Below are 17,109 nucleotides of genomic sequence, written 5' to 3' on the forward strand. Positions count from 1 at the left end.
TACTGACAACCTGGAACATGTCCTGAGGAGGACACCCAGAATGGTAAGAAGACCACATACCATGGTATCTGATAACAGGATAAAGGAACTGGAGAAGTTTAACCTGGAAGACTCGGGAGGAAGGGAACATAATAACTATCTTCAAGCATATATACAACTAGAATGCAGAAAAGGAATGAGACTTGTTCTGTTTAGTTCTAGTGTGCAGAACTAGGAGCAAAGGGTCAAAGTTGCAGAGGGGCAAGTTTTGGTATGATATGAAATGGGCTACCTCAGAAGGCAGGAAGTCTTCCAACAGAGACTAGAATGTTATAGAGGAGATTTCAGGTCAGAAAAGATGGTACAAGATGATTTCTAAGATCTTTTCCAATTCAGAGATTCTGGGACTTTATGTTTTTCTGAATAATGCGGCTTGCATGTATATGTGCTTTTTTTTAAAGGGGCTGAATCATTCAGTTCTAGCCAAATTTATATAATAATTAGCTCTGTTATAAGGCTAATTAAAACAACATCTAATGCCTGTTACAAAACTGCCTGTGCTTGGAGTTTCAGAAGACAAATAAGACACAAATATTTTTGATACTCTCCCTCTCCTGTTATATACTTAAATAGTTCAAATACACATCACTTTATAGGTGTACATGCTGCCTCCATACTACAGATCACAATACCTTCACGCCTTACAAATGGTCTTTGTGAGCTACTATGGCAGAAAAAAAAGATCAGCACCTGGTGGCCAATCCTCTGTTCATAAGCCTCTGAATTTCACTAGGCTGGGTCTCAAATGATAGTGTAGTTTTCTTAATAAAATGAACTATAAAGTGATTTAATTATAATTAATTTTGCCTTTTAAAATATTCTCAGGACAATTTAGTAGAACTTTTGATCAGAAAGGGATGTTAAGAGATAAATGAATCCAATTCCTTCATTTTATAGATGAGGAAACTGAGATAAATACAGGTAAAATAGTTCGCTCTTGGCCAGATGGGAGAAAAACATAAACTTAGGTTTCTTGATTCAAGTCTAATGAGCTTTCTGCTAAAGTCATTAGTTAGAGTTCTATCTTATATAGTTATAATAAATAAATACTATTTATAATATTTAACTTTTTAGCAATCTAAACATCAAAGTATCTTGAGAGAATATGATATATTTAGGACTGAAAAGATGCATATAATATAGGATTTTTAGTTAGAAAAGAATGATGAGTAAGTAGCATACAAGGAATTTCCAAACCCTTTTCCTTAGCCATCACAGAAAGTATATCCCGTGTAGAATGAATGGCACTGAAAACATGGCGGTCTTCAACAGTCTTAGAAAGTGTAGGGAGATAGCACTTAAGAGCCGTGCTTTGTAACAGGTGATTGATGTACTGGTCAAGCTCATCTTGGCTTTCTGAAATCAGATAATCATAAAGAAAATTCAATCAAAATAAGCTCCAGAAAACTTATTTCCTACAGACAAAGTCAAACTAGAAAAACTACTTAAAACAGATTTATAAAGTAGGAAATGTTTGGATAACTCTACTCTTTGGTCCCTATTCTGGAAAAATAATTCTACTCTAGAGGAGGGAAAAAAGGTTAAAATGTAGCCACAGTGCAATATCTAGAAACAGAATAGCTACAAGTGAATTCAACAAAACAGCAAAAGCAGCTTTAATAATTTACCTTTACTGCCAATAACTAAACAGTACCAGGCAAGAAAAACTAAGAGTCACCACCCAGTTTTGCGGTGGGGGCTTGAAGGGAGAGAGAGCATACATTACCTGTTTATTCTACCTATTACTATTAAAACAGTCATTATTGAACGTCTACTCCAAATACTCACATTTAGGCTGGTAGCAGGACATTTTAAATTGCAAACAATCTGAGGAATACTTGCTCAGAATTTTACATTGTATTATTCATTTCAGCCAAAATAAAGCGTATAGTTTGTGAAAGATTCTTATTTTCAATATTGGGGACTGAGTCTAAGACTGCTTTTAAAATTGTTCTTATACATTTTAATATTTGAAAGAGCAATTATTCTTTGAGTTTGTGTCTTATTGAAATTTTACCATAAAACCACAATTTTATAAGCTTCACAAAACACATAAAATTATTTCAGAAAGTACCTCGATTATAGATATCTTCTGAATATCCATCTAGATCATATTCACTATCAGGACTGTAGCTTCCATCACTAGGATCATCAAATAATTTCTCATCACCATCAGGATCCAGGAAGGTCAAATCCGTATAGAATGATGTGGTAAGAAATTCTGAAAGATTCCCTAATTTCACTCTGTAAAGAGGGAACAATGACAGAAATAAAAGGCAGACTTTTCATTTATTTTCAGCATGCAAGGAGAAGATTTCTTCACGTTCAAGGGGCACGTTTACTAGTATCATCACATCATATAAATTGCACTCTATGTTGGCCCATATGGCAGTAATAATAGTAGGTAATAGTCAAGGAAAAACAAAACTCTATACAAAGCAGAAAGCCAAATAGTCCAAAGTAGAAAGGATCCTGAATCAATCAATTCACTGAACCATGACCAGAATCAAAGGTTTATTATCTTTAAAGCTATCCTGATAAAATGCAACATTTCATTAAGCCAAAAAAAGTCTCTTTTGGAAAAAAGCAATAAGGCTTAATAGAATTAGAATATCACTGTGCAATAGTAGAAAATTTCCCAGGAAGCTAATACCAGATTCTCTAGTTGCTACAGGTCCACCACCCTTTGATGAAGTAAATTATATTTCTGCCTAAACTCATTTTGTCATATTTGGGGGCAAAGGGGAAGTAGGAATAGATGTACAGTCCTTTAAAAAAATATCTCTTTCAAAATCCAATTATGATTCTTACAGCTATTAAGAAAAGCGTTTATTGAGTAAATTTAAGTATCCAATTAACAGTAGACTCACAAGTTGGACTTCAAAGGATAAAGAGCTAAAGAAAAGATTTCTTACAAACTCCAGGTTAGTCTTCTTCCCAGACTTGGAGTTGGTATCACACAATTCTTTTAGCTTTGCCAAAAAGTAAAGACAATATAAGGAGCTAGAGAAAATGCTTAGTTATTTGGTAGTACTAAGAAGAGAGGTTAACACTGACTAAACTGGAACTATACAGATTTTTCCTGCTACAGAAAAAGTAAAGGTTGAAAAAATTATAATTATTAGTTGTCTTCCAAATACCTGGCAGGAAATGTATATATTCCCAGAATTGCTTTTAATTCTTAAATAATATTTAAAGGAGAATAGAATTTTTTATACTCAAGACTGAAGAGAAAATGTTATATTAGCTTTTAACTGTTAATATTTAAATGAGATATACTCTCTGGAAGAAAGTGTCTAATATATATCAATCACTAAGATTGTATAACAGACTAGGAATATGTACTATATTCCTATACATATAGGAATATGCACTGTTTTCCACAGCTAAGGAAATATAACTGTTTAGGCTTCAGAGCCTTAATCCAAGCATTAATTCACTAACTGCCTCATTTTGTAAGTGATTGTATATACTCAATTCCTCTTTAGAAGTACAGTATAAATCTTAAATAATAAACAAATAGGTAAAGGGTCTAGGGAGAAATGGACTGTTTCTGTAACACTAACTTTGAAAATCCAAGCTTATAAAAGGAAGGCAAATGTCAAACACATTCCCTATGCCTCCATCTAAAAGGTAAACAACGCAATTACAACCTCATCAGTAGAGAGAAGAACCAGATCTCTAGTAGGAAAAAAATCCTTCCTGGCCTTATAATGACATTAGAGTTGAGAGTTCTGGTAGTTTTTTCAATGGTGGCAGAGTTAGAAGCTGATATGAAGGCAGGGCAATCTAATGTCTATATATTTGTACCTCTACCATTGATGATGACAAGAAATCTGGACTGACCTCTACCACGATGACCCTAAAACCAACCTCAGGTACTATGGCCACTTTTTTATCTATCCCCTATGCTACATCATAAGCATGTTAACTTTTAGCAGCTTCACTATTAACTGTTCAGAGATTATTATGTCCCTGAACATATGTCCTACAAACAAATGAGAAAAGGACAGCAAAAGGTAGGGAAATATTTTTTATTATTACTTTGATTACTTACTACTACTATTATTAACATATCCTACGAACACATTAAGGAAAGGAAAGCAAAAGAAAAACAGAAAACCCAATAGTGTTTGGCAAATCATGAGTTACCTTGCTCCTCCAAAATATCCATCCTCCAGTTTCCTAATTGTGGCAAGCACTGCTGAATCAATATCTGAGCCATCATTTGCTAAGGGGAAAAAAAGGTGTTACTTGCCTGCCACAGGAACAAATTCTTATAAGCCTTTAAAAATATCTTAAATTAATTTTCTAGAATATAGTCTGATTTAAATATAAAAAGTATTCCAAGTCTAAAAAGTTACATGTTACCAATAAGCAGGTAAAATACATGACTGTTATTGACAGTCACTTTGAAAGCGAACAAAATCAGCTGTTCATTTTTTTAATGTACATAAAAGTAGTAAGAATTACTGAGCATTGTGTGAGTGATAGGGAAAGTGAGAGTAGGTCTTCCCGTCATTCTCCATCGGGAACAAAGGTAAGCCAATTCAATCCGAAGCATCTCCACAATCATCTCATTGTCTAGGGCCAAGTAGAAGTGGTGCTGATCAGTAAACTGTGGATCAGAAGACACACTATGTACAAAGCTGAGTTTCATTTCTTTTGACAAAATCACAATTTGAATCAATAAGTAATTTTTTTAATGAAAAGAGCTTCTTGCAATTTTCCTCCCCCTTACTGCTTTAAGACAAATTACACTGTTAAGAGGCTACTATTTTGATGTGGACTCTAAAAGGAAAGGAACACTCCTATATTTTCAGCATTTCAGAAGGGTGTTTAAGTTCCTTTCCCAATAAGTCTCTAAAAAGAAATCAATACCTAATTTTTACTTCTTCCAGGGTTGCTAGGTCCAGAGAGTATATCAAAATGACAAGTAGCAACAAAAGAGTGAGAAATTCAAAATTTCACTTTTTGATTTCTAGTAATGTGAATTACTAGAATGTGAAATAATGTGGATTTTTGAGAGTTTAACAATCAATCAAGCAAGAGTTAATTAAGCACCTATTTTCCAAACAAAAGGAAATAAGATTGTTGCTGGCTTACTGTCCTCACCTGAGGGGAAATAATGTGAATGTGGAATAACGTTTCATAAGTCAATGAAAGCCAAACTGTTCTCTTAGATGCAAAAATCTTATGCACTTGGAGCTATATTTAAAGTAATAGGGGAAAAAAATCAAAAGACACTAGGTTAAGTGAACAGTCTTCTGAGGAAAAACTGCTGTGTGCCAAGTTTAAAAAAATGACTCAGGGAATAAAGACATTCATTATTGTGTACAGATCATCAAGAACTGCACTTTTAATAACTAATTTTTTTTCTTTTCTATTCTCCTAAGTGGATGGATAGGTGGCTCTGTCCTTCCTCCAAAATACCTAATCTTCATTTCCAATGGACTATTTGTCTTCTTTAAAGATAATTTAAATATATTTCTCCTTTAAATAAATAGCTGGAAATTATGTAACGCTTTTCACAATTTACAAGACTTCACAAACATTATGTCAGTTGATCATGTTACTTCAAAAATTAAGCTATATTAAGGGAGAGGGGGACTGTAATTTGCAAATCACAACTGCTTTGTGACATGCAAAAAGTAAATGAAGGTAGTCGTGGTTTATACATGAAGATTTTTATCTTTTATGGGATATTAAAGCTATAGTTCTTGCAATTTAAGGTATATATACATTTAATGAAGCATATTTTAGAAATTTTATATGACAGAGAGAGAGAGAAATCAAAGGAGGGAGAGAGGGAGAAAGAATGAAAGGAAAGAAAGGAGAGAGAGAATATGAATTAGAATGTGCATTAAGTATCTTTCCTTATCTGGTTTTCTATATTTTAAACAAGTCTGCTACACTGAACACAGACACGTTATTGTACAAAAGAGTTCAACAATCAATCAAGTATTTATTAAGCACCTATTTTCCAAACAAAAGTAAATAAAATTGTCTGTTGCTGGCTTATTGTCCTTACCTGAGGGGTAAAAGTAAATATTTGACTCCTAATCACATAGAGTTTGGAGGTTCCAAGAACACCAATATGTCTATATGGTCGCCCACTTAGTTTCATGTTCTTATTCCGTCCTAAACACAAAGGCAAGAACCAAGCTAAGTGAAATGTGATTGTGACCAATCTAAGGAGCTTTTTTGGGGGGAAAAAAGGTAATAGAGTTAAGAAACCAAAACTCTTGACTTCCATAACTTTCAAAAACAAAACCTTCTTTGGATACATACATCACTTTTTGTTCAAATTCATATATTTGAAAGGAAAATAATAAAGGCTTGTATTAGTTTTTATTTCTAATTAAGTTTCAGACAGAACATCTGGGATTACAATCCAATGTTAATCTCTTTTAAAACTATGTGAATAGTGGCAGTCCCTTCCCTTTTTCTCATTAAGAAATAGATATTTTCTGATAATACTAAAAAAAAAAAAATTATCCATATCCACATTAGGTGACTCTGGTCAAGTCATTAACTTCCAAGTACTTCCAGACAATTTTCTAAGATTATAAATTGCAGAGCAGATGCCCAGTTGTACTGGTAGAAGGAGTTTCACCAGCAGTTCTCTATACCAATGAAATGACAGGTCTGCCCTGCTCCACCCTCATCTCCAGGTAATTAGTTGTAATTTTCAATATGGAGCTTATTAAATTGTTTGGAAATAGATCTAGGAAGTGATATGTTTATCTAGGCAGTGATAAATACCTTTCAGGAAATCTAGGCAGTGATAAATACCTTTCGGGAAATCAGATTAACACTAGCCTCAGTGGAAAAATCATGGGTATTTTCTCATAACCACTTTTACAAACTTCACAGTGAGATCTGTTAAACCATGCCTCTATTTCTTTGTACTTATACAACAGACACCTTTGGAAATCAAACTGATAAAAGCTTTTCATCAAAACAATGTATAGCAGCTTTACAAACCTACCAAGCTTGGCATATATATGGCTAAGAATTCGGGCTGGCTGTACTCGGATGGGATGGATGTCAGCAATGCTCTGCACACTGAATCCGTGCTTTCTTAGCAACTCCTTAATTTTATTTGATTCTGCTAAAACGGTGACTGGGAAAAGAAAAAACAACAACAGAGGACAGAGCATGGATTTGGATGATCAGTTTTTCATTTGCATCAGTCACATATCTTTCACTGCTCTTTGTCAAAAATTATCATCACAACTCTTCTTCTGTATACAATAGCATACTTAGGATTCAAATGGGGCTATTTTCATTCAATCGATAAGCATTTTATTCAACATTGATCATATGAATGTCTAAGAGATAAAAAAAATAAAGCATGATCTTGGATCTCAAGGAACTTATATTCTATTTAAGAATATAAACCAAGCACAGAATTTTCTGCAATATAACTTTGCATATACATCTTGTGACTGGTACAAAATGCTAGAGTAGTAAAGTGAAGGGAGAGGTTTCTTCTGCCTGGGATGATTAGGCTTCAAAGAGGAGTTAGCCATTTGAGTTGAACTTTGGAAGGCTTTCAAGGGGTAGAGATGGAAGGAGAAAGTAGAGGGAATGGCATGAGTAAAGGCACAGAGATGGTAAAGCACCAGGCATTTTTGAAAAATAGCATATAGTCCAATTAGGTCACAGCTAATGTATAGATAGTAATAGCAAGGGACAGAGGCAAAATGGCAGAGTAAAGGCAGGGACTTGTCTGAGCTCCCCAAATTCCCAACCGGACAATGTTAAAATAATACCTGAAAATGAATTCTGGAAAGGCAAAACCAACAAAAGGATGGGGTAAAACAATTTTCTAGCCCAAGACAAAGCTGACAGGAAAGGTCTATCTCACAGGAGGTAACAGTGAAGCACAGTCCAGTGACAGTTAAGCCAACAGCAGGCCTTGGGGATAACAGAATTTCTTTCAGACCTCTCAGCCTACAGATTGTAAGGGGGTCACACAATTGGTAAGAAGGAGGTTACAGGAGATCCTTTGCTGGCATTGGGAGCAGGACTTTGTTGCATTGGCCCTATGTGGCTCCAGGTCCCAGGATGAGGAAGAGGAGCACTGCAGGAGCAAGAACCCTGGACACAGTTTCAGGGTGGAAAAGAATGCTTGCAGTTGCTCACAGACCAGAGCACAGGCCAGGAGAGCAGTAACCATACCTCTCCTTAGATCATACCACCTTGGAAGAATTGAAAACCTACAGACTGCCAGAACTAGCTCTAAAAACAGCAACACAAAAAACCTGAAGCTTGGGACAGAGCCCAACTCTAATATGAGGTTAAAAGTCAAGAAACAGGCTGGGAAAAATGATCAAATAACAAAAAAGAACCTGACCATAGAAAGTTACTACAGAGAAAGGAAAGAGTAAGAAAAACTCAGAAGACAATGAAGTCAAAACAACTACATGCAAAGCCTCAAAGAAAAAATGTGAATTGGAGGTAAGCCCCAAAAGAATTCCTGGAAGAGCTCCAAAAGGATTTTAAAAATCAAATAAGAGAAGTAGAGGAAAAACTGGGAAAAGAAATGAGAGTGATGCAAGAAAATAATGAAAAATGAGTCAACAGCTTGGTTTAGGTGGCACATAAAAATTACCTTAAAAAACAGAATTGGCCACATGGTAAAAGAGGCACAAAAATCCACTGAAGAGAAGTACTCTTATAAAGCAGAATTGGTCAAATGGAAAAGGAGGTACAAAAACTCAATGAGGAAAATAATTCCTTAAAACTCAGAATTGGGCAAGTGGAAGCAAATGACTCCATGAGATATCAAGAAACAATCAAACAAAGCCAAAAGAATGAAAAAAAGGAGGAAGAAAATGTGAAATATCTCCCTGGAAAAACTGACCAAGAAAAAAGATCAAGGAGAGATAATTTAAGAACTATTGGACCACCTGAATGCCATGATCAAAAAAATAGCCTAGACATATTTCAAGAAACCACAAAGAAAACTGCCCCAATATCCTAGAACCAGAAAGTGAAATAGAAATTGAAAGAATCCATTAATTACTTCCTAAAAGAGATCCCAAAATGAAAACTCCTAGGAACATTGTAGCCAAATTCCAGAGCTTCTGGATCAAGGAAAAAATACTACAAGAAGCCAGAAAGAAGTAATTCAAACATCGTGGAGCCACAGTCAGTATCACACAAGACTTAGCAGCTTCTACATTAAAGTATCAGAGGACTTGGAATAGGATATTCCTGAGGGTTAAAGAGCTACAATTATAATCAATAATCATCTACCCAGCAAAACTGAGCATCATCCTTCAGAGGGAAAAATGGATTTTTAATGAAAAAGACTAAAGCATTCCTGATGAAAAGACCAGAGCTGGATAAAAAATTTGACATTCAAATACAAGACTCAAGAGAAGCATAAAAAGGTAAACAGGGAAGAGAAATCATAAGGGATTCAATAAGTTTAAACTATTTACATTCCTACATGGGAACATAATATTTGTAACTTGTAAAAACTTTATCATTATTAGGGCAGTTAGAACGAGTATACATAGACAAAGTTTTCATAGTGCAAGGGAAGATGGGGGTGGGGTGGTCTGCCAGACAACGCTTGAATCTTACTCTCATCTGAATATCATCAAAGAGGGAATAATATACATTCAGTTGGGTATAGAATTCTGTCTTACCCTACAGGGAAGTAGGAGGCAAAAGGGATAATAGAAGGGCAAGATAATAGAAGGGAGGTCAATAGAAGGGAGGGTGAACTGGTGGTCAGAAGCAAAACACTTTTGAGGAGGGAATGAAAAGAGAGAGAGAGAGAGAGGGAAGGATATATAAGAAAAAAGTAGGATGGAGGGAAATATGCAATTAGTGAATAAACTGTAAATATGAATGGGATGAACATTCATAAAATGGAAGCAGATAGTAGAGTGAATTACATGAGTTAGACATAAAGGGTGATACTATAAGCAAATTAGGGGAGCATGGAACAGTTTACCTGTCAGATCTACAGATAAGGAAAGAATGAGGGGCAAGATGAAAAGTCTGTTTTAGACATGTCTAAGACTTGCTAGAGAGCATTACAGAACATAAAATGGATAATTTTGATTACATTAAATTAACAGATTTTTACACAAAATACCCAATGCAGTCAAGATTAGAAGGAAAGCAGAAAACTGGGGAAAAATTTTGCAGCAAGTTTCTCTGGTAAAGGCCTCACTTCTCAAATATATAGAGAACTAATTCAAATTTTTTAAAACTTTGGATTCTAAATTTTCTCCTTTCCTCCCTCCCCACCCACCCTCATTGAGAAGGCAAGCAACTCGATATAGATTATACATGTGTAGTCATGCAAAACACTTCCATGGTAGTCATGCTGTGGAAAACTAACTGTATTTCCCTTCATCCTAACCAACTCCCTGTTTATTCTATTCCCTTTTGACCCTGTACCTCCTCAGAAGTGTTTGCTTCTGATTACCCCCTCCCCCAATCTGCCCTCCCCTCTATCATCCCCCTGCTCTCTTATCCCCTTCCCCCCCATTTTCCTGTAGGATAAGATAGATTTCCATACCCAATTGAGTGTGTATGGTATTCCCTCCTTAAGCTAAATCTGATGAGAGTAAGATTCACTCATTCCCTCTCACCTTCTCCCACTTCCTCTCCACTATAAAAGCCTTTCCTTGTCTGTTTTATGTGAGATAATTTACCCCATTGTACCTCTCCCTTTCTCCTTCTCCCAGTATAATCCTCTCTCACCCCATAATTTTATTCTCCAAATATCACCCCTTCATCTTTAACTCACCCTGTGTCCTCTATCTATTCATCTATCTATCCATCTATTTATCTATCTACATACATTGTTGGTTTTTAAAATTTTTTTTACTTTTTGTCAGGACCTGTAATTTTTTTTTTTTTTTTTTTTGCATTTTTGGTGAAGCAATGGAGTTAAGTGACTTGCCCAGGGTCACATAGCTAGTAAATGTCAAGTGTCTGAGGCCAGATTTGAACTCAGGTCCTCCTGACTCCAAGGCTGGAGCTCTATCCACTGTGCCATCTAGCTGCCCTCAAATTTTTAAGAATACAAGTCATTTCCCAATTGAAAGTCAAAAGATATGAATAGGCAGTTTTCAGAAGAAGAAATCAAAGCTATTTATAGTCACGTGAAAAAATGCTCTAAATTGTTATTGATTAGAAAAATGCATATTAATACAACCATGAAGTGCCACCTCATACCTATTAGATAGGCTAATATGACAGAAAAGGAAAATGACAAATGTTGGAGGGGACATAGGAAAACTGAGACACTAATGCAATGTTGACGGAGTTGTGAACTGCTCCATCCATTCTGGAGAGAAATTTGGAACTATTTAGTCCAAAGGGCTATAAAACTGCACACAATGTTTGACCCAGAAATACCACTAACACTACTGGGTCTGTATCCCAAAGAGATTTTTTTCAAAAAGGATCCATATGTACAAAAATATTTATAGTAGTTCTTTTCATGGTGACAAAAGATTGGAAATTTAGGCGATGCCCATCAACTGGGGAATGACTGAACAAACTGATGTATATGACTGTAATGGAATACTATTGTGTTATAAGAAATGACAAACAGGATGGTTTCAGAAAAGCCTGGGAAGACTTAGGTGAAATGATGCAAAGTGAAGTGAGCAGAACCAGGAGAATATTGTATATAGTAACAACAATACTGTATGATGATCAACTGTCAATGACTTAGCTATCCTCAGCAATGCAATGATTCGAAACAGTTCTGAAGGACTTATGATGACAAATCCTATCCATCTCCAGAGAAAAAACTGATGGAGTCTGAATGCGTATGAAAGCATATTTTTTTTAAACTTTATTTTTCATGGGATTTTTTGTCTGTGTTTTCTTTTACAACATGACTAATATGGAAATGTTTTGAGTATTTGGAACTCAAAATTTTAAAAAAGGAATATAAAAAATTGTTTTTACATGTAATTGAAAAAAATAAAATAAAATATTAAAAGAGAGAGAGAGAGTAGGCTAGAAAGATAGGCAGGGGCCTATTTATAAAAGGTTTAAATGCTAGGATTAAATTTGTACTTTAGCCTATGGGAAATGAGGAGCCACTGATGGTTGTTAAGGTAGGGAGTAATGTGAACAGAGCTGTGCTTTAAGAAGATTAATCCACAGGTTGTGTGTATGGATGTAAGAGCAACAGAAGAGATAAGGGGCAGGAAACCAATTCAAAGGCTATTGCTATAGTTGAGGAAAGACAGGAAGCTTGAACTAAAGTGGTAGTAACATTGGGGATAGAAAGAGAAATGGAAGTAGAATTAGTAAAACTGGTACTGGGTTAGATGTGGAGAAAGAGTCAAAGGTGGTATGGAAGATTCAAAAGGGGATGAGTAACAGAATGATGGTAGAGCTGATTTGAGGGGCAAGATGAAAAGTCTGTTTTAGACATGTCTATGAGTTGCCGGTAAAACATTCAGGTGAAAATATCCAGTAAGCAGCCAGAGATGTGAGTTCCGCACAGTTTAGACTGGAAATGTAGATAAATGTAATGGATAAAAAGATCAATTTCATTCTGATTTCTCACTACAACTAATTTGTATTTTTCAATGGTTAACTGCTACAAGAAATTGTATTCATTAGGTCATGTGTGCACCAAACATTATGCTATTCAGGGTAAATCTTATAAGGCCATGCTAATGATTTAGATTTCAGAAAATAATTGATTTAATGAAACTTTATTATTAGGGAGGTCATGAACAAAAAACACAGAAAATGGACAGGCAGGAATGAATTATAATCTGAGGAGTTTTAAGGAATATCCACATCAATGAGAGCACTGATTCACTAGAATATTTAAACATATTATTTGCTACAAAATTTTTTTCCTGCTTTTGGAAGATGCTAATTATGGCATCAAACAGGTGTTACTAATGTGTAAGAAAGTATATATGCGATTTCATTAAGTGAAAAGCAAAGAAACAGAAATTAAAGTAACAGTGGTTATTAAAAGTTAAATGTAAATAGACAGTACAACTACAAACCTTGTACTACAACATCAGGTTTGACTGCTGTTGAAAATCTTCTATTTAAGGGATCAATTTCCCCAGTGGCTAGGAATCCCTAACAGAAGAGACAAAAAATATGGTTAATTTTTTTATTACTACCATAAACATGGTGTCTAACCAAAATCTCATCCCAAACCTCAGGTTTAGAAATATAAATGTTTGTAATCTCAAAATATGTAGTATGGCATATATTTTTTTTAAGTATGGCATATTTAAGAGTACTTCTTCCATTGCAACAATCCACTACAGAAATGTAAGTCATTAGGAATCAAGGGGAGTCCATTTGGACTCCTTAGAATCCCTGGCCTCCTTCAAAACTCAGACCAAAGCTCCTTCCCACAGGAGCCCTGTCTGATTTCTTCAGCAGCCAGGGTTTCTTCTTCACAGCCCTGTCCCTACATTACCTTTACTTTGTACCTACTTAAACATGTACATTTTTTCCTCCAGAGAATGAAAGCACTTTGAGGGCAGAGTCTGCCTCTTATGTTTTTTTGTCTGTATCTCAAGTCCCTAGTACAATGACTGACAGACAAATAGTAGCTACCTATTTAATGCTTGTTGATTGACTTAAGCAATTTAGTGTCAGTCCTCTCATTCTTCACCACTTCATATCTCTTTGCTTTGCTTATTCAACAATGCTTAGCAATATTACCATCATTTTCATTTATTATCACTTTTATTTACTCATTTCAGTGGATGATGTTGTTTAAATAGATAAAAAGGATAAAAAAAAAGATGTGAGACTATCAATAGTCTTGAAAGGAGGAATTGTGGGTAGCAGAGAAAGCTAAAGCAACACATTTTGTCTGCAATTCGTCTATCTTGCCCTTGACCCTGTTTGTATTACAACCCCCATCCTGTCTGTGACCTTACTGCTGCTATTAGGGAGGGTTTACAAGAGATAGCTAACCTGAAGGAAAGCTTTTTCTGTTATTCAAATGATACCACAATCTCAATTCCTACTCTGCAAGCCCTTAGCAGGGCAGTTAGGTGGCACAGTGGATAGCGTACCAGGTCTGGAGTCAGGAAGATGTCTCTTCCTGCATTCAAGTCTGGCTTCAGACACTAGCTGTGTGATCCACACTTAACCCTATTTGCCTCAATTCCTCATCTGTAATATGAGCTGGAGAAGGAAATGGCAAACCATTCTAGTATCTTTGCCAAGAAAATCCCAAATTGGGTCATGAAGAGTCAGACACAACTGAACAACAGCAACAGGCCCCTAGCAACAGCCGTGTCCAATACTAAGGTACCTCATACCCAATTCACCTCCTGCCTAAATTGAAACCTATATAAGTTTTCTCCTTTTGCTCCCTTGGAGAGTGAGTCTCCCTTGCTAATGAACTCAATAAATCCTCATTGGTTCTGAAATTTTTGGTATAGGGTTTGGTTTATGGTTTTGGGGGTTTCATTCTGGTTTGTTTGGGACACTAACAATTTTATCCACAAGTGGAATACTACACATATCTATGTTAGGCTCTGTTCTGTTCAACACTTTTGTAAATCCGTTTGATAAAAGCTCAGATGATCTGCATACCAAGTTTACAGACAATACAAAAGTTAGGAAGGATAACCAACATGTTGAATGACAGAATCAAGAGCCAAAAAGATATCAACAGATTAAAATTATACTCTCCTACCTGAGGCAGAGCTGACTTGACAAGTAATTTAACAAACTGTTAAGTTAAGAGTGAAGTTTTGGAGAGCCACACCGAGTCAAAAGATCAACTGTTTGTTACTACTTGTATCTGAGTATCTACGAAACAGTAAAATCCAAGGGACTAAAAGAGGCACAGGAAGACAAGGTACAGGAGCAAGTATTCACTGTCAAGAAGTCCACACTAGATCAGGAAATCAAAATGCTGTCCCACCTCCCCCAGTGATTTTAAAACAACACAGCTCTTGTAACAAATAAGCAGAATCAAGCAAACAAATTCCTGAATTGGCCATGTTCAAAAACACATGCCTCATTCTGCATTCTGAGTCCATGGCCTCTGTCAGGAGGTGGGCAGCCTTTCCTCGTCAATCCATTGATTGGTCACAATAGGTCACTGTACTGATTAGAGGCCTTAAGTCTTTCCAAGTTGTTTTCTCTTTACATTGTTGTTGTTTTTGTATGAATTGTTCTCTTGGTTCTGCTCACTTCACTCTGCATCAATTCATACAAGTCTTCCCAGGTTTCTCTGAAATTGTCCCAGTCATAATTTCTTACAGCACAATTGTAATCCATTATATTCATATACCACAATGTGTTTGGCCATTCCCCAACTGATGGGCACAGGTTTACTTTCCAGTTCTTTGCCACTACAAAAAGACCTGATATAATTTTTTTTAACCTATGGGTCCTTTTTTTTTTCTTTGATGTCTTTGGGGTATGGGTCTACCAGTGTTATTGTTGAATCACAGGGTATACACAAAGTGATTTTTTGAGCAGAAATTCAAACTGCTTTCCAGAATGCCTGGACCAATTCACAGCTCCACCAATAGTGCATTAATGTGCCTGTTTCTCACAGTCCTTCCAACACTTTCATTTTCCTATTTTTTTAAAAGCAACTTGGCCAATTTGGCGGGTTTGAGAAGAAACCTCAAAGTTGCTTTAATTTGCATTTCTCTAATTATTAGTGATTTTTTAAAAAAACTTGAATTTCTTTCTTTTTGGGGGGGGAGGGGAATGAGGCAATGGGGTTAACTGACTTGCCCAGGGTCACACAGCTAGTAAGTGTCAAGTCTCTGAGGCTGGATTTGAACTTAGGTCCTCCCGACTCCAAGGCCAGAGCTCTATCTACTGTGCCACCTGGCTGTTCCCTTGAATTCCTTTCTTAAAAAACTGTCAGGAAGGCAAAATGCAGGGAATACCAAGGAGTTAACTTTTTTGTCTGGTTCACCTTGATTCTCTAAAGCACTAGTCTTTTTTAGTGTGGCTGGTTGTACTGTTAGCCCCTCTGTCTGACACTCACTTGCCAGCACAATCTGCTAAGCCTCCTGACTCAGCCTGTCCTCCAGACTGAGTCACATACCACCTCTCAAGGCTTCTCCTCGGACCTTCAGATAATGAGTTATTGGGGTTGCTTTGCTAGTAGGCCCCTTCTGAATTCTAGCGTATGTACACTGTACACTGGCTCCCATGGCCTCCTCTGAGTTCCATTGTGATGCCAATCCAACAAATACTTATCACCTCAATGAGTCATGGATATCTTGAACAATGTATTCTTCCTCCTATCCACACACAAGAAATAGTGGCAAACTAAGAGTATAGAGTTTAGGGTCAAGGGGAGTCCCACATAAGAAAAACCATGGAATATGTGGTTAATATGAATTAGGGTGGGTTAATATGACTATTAGCTATTCTTTATGTCAGATTCCAGGAAAGTTCGCTGATTCAGATGTTCAAAGGGGACAGCCAGATGTCTATGCTCAAGGAGCATTTGCTCCTTGCAATAATAGCAGTTGGTACCCAGCTTGTACACAGAGCCTGCTGCTGGCAGACTAGTCCCAGTAATTGACTATGGTTTTGTTTACTGACTGTAAAGCTTAGTCTAACCTACCAATGCTTAAGTCACCTTAAACTTCTTCACAACTTCAGCTACAGAGATGAATTCAGTCATATACTTTATCTTACATGATCCACAAGAGTTCTATTTCCTTTATCAAAAATTCTGACATTCAATAACTTGATAATAACTTTCTATCATTCCAACTCTCCCTATGCCTCATCCCTCCCAAACTTTTCTTCGCCTTCATTGTTACTTACAATCCCTCCACCCCTCAGTACAATCTAAGGCTATTAATTCATCTCTGACTTCACTTTCCTCCCTTTTAAATCTCAATACTACAATTAGTCAACTTAACCCTATAGTCCTTTACTCTTGAATCTTTCAGTCTTTTTTTTTTTGTCTATGGAATCCATCCTTGGCAAAATCTTATAGTTCCATAATACTTTCTACCACCTACCCCTCTGCTCCTATGTATACATTGCTGAACAAGGCTGGAAGAAATCACACAGCCATGCTGATTACATTACAAA

At 36.2% G+C, this 17,109-nt stretch overlaps 1 protein-coding gene across 3 annotated transcripts in view; it reads right to left on the reverse strand.

Moving 5' to 3' along the window:
- PHKA2 (phosphorylase kinase regulatory subunit alpha 2) overlaps nucleotides 1-17,109 on the reverse strand; it is a 109,569-nt gene that overhangs the window by 36,084 nt on the left and 56,376 nt on the right. For 2 of the 3 annotated variants that reach the window (XM_027835311.1, XM_027835313.1), the window contains exons 13-19: nucleotides 13,062-13,140; nucleotides 7,031-7,165; nucleotides 6,071-6,180; nucleotides 4,513-4,657; nucleotides 4,192-4,270; nucleotides 2,114-2,283; nucleotides 1,222-1,395 (exon numbers count right to left, since the gene is read on the reverse strand). In XM_027835311.1, the coding sequence (XP_027691112.1) occupies nucleotides 1,222-1,395; nucleotides 2,114-2,283; nucleotides 4,192-4,270; nucleotides 4,513-4,657; nucleotides 6,071-6,180; nucleotides 7,031-7,165; nucleotides 13,062-13,140 (892 nt within the window). The remainder of the gene's footprint in view (nucleotides 1-1,221; nucleotides 1,396-2,113; nucleotides 2,284-4,191; nucleotides 4,271-4,512; nucleotides 4,658-6,070; nucleotides 6,181-7,030; nucleotides 7,166-13,061; nucleotides 13,141-17,109) is intronic. The other variant, XM_027835312.1, reaches the window with a different exon arrangement.

The sequence above is a fragment of the Vombatus ursinus genome, unplaced genomic scaffold, assembly GCF_900497805.2.
Source record: "Vombatus ursinus unplaced genomic scaffold, bare-nosed wombat genome assembly UNPS02014814.1, whole genome shotgun sequence".
In the NCBI taxonomy this organism is placed as follows: domain Eukaryota; kingdom Metazoa; phylum Chordata; class Mammalia; order Diprotodontia; family Vombatidae; genus Vombatus; species Vombatus ursinus.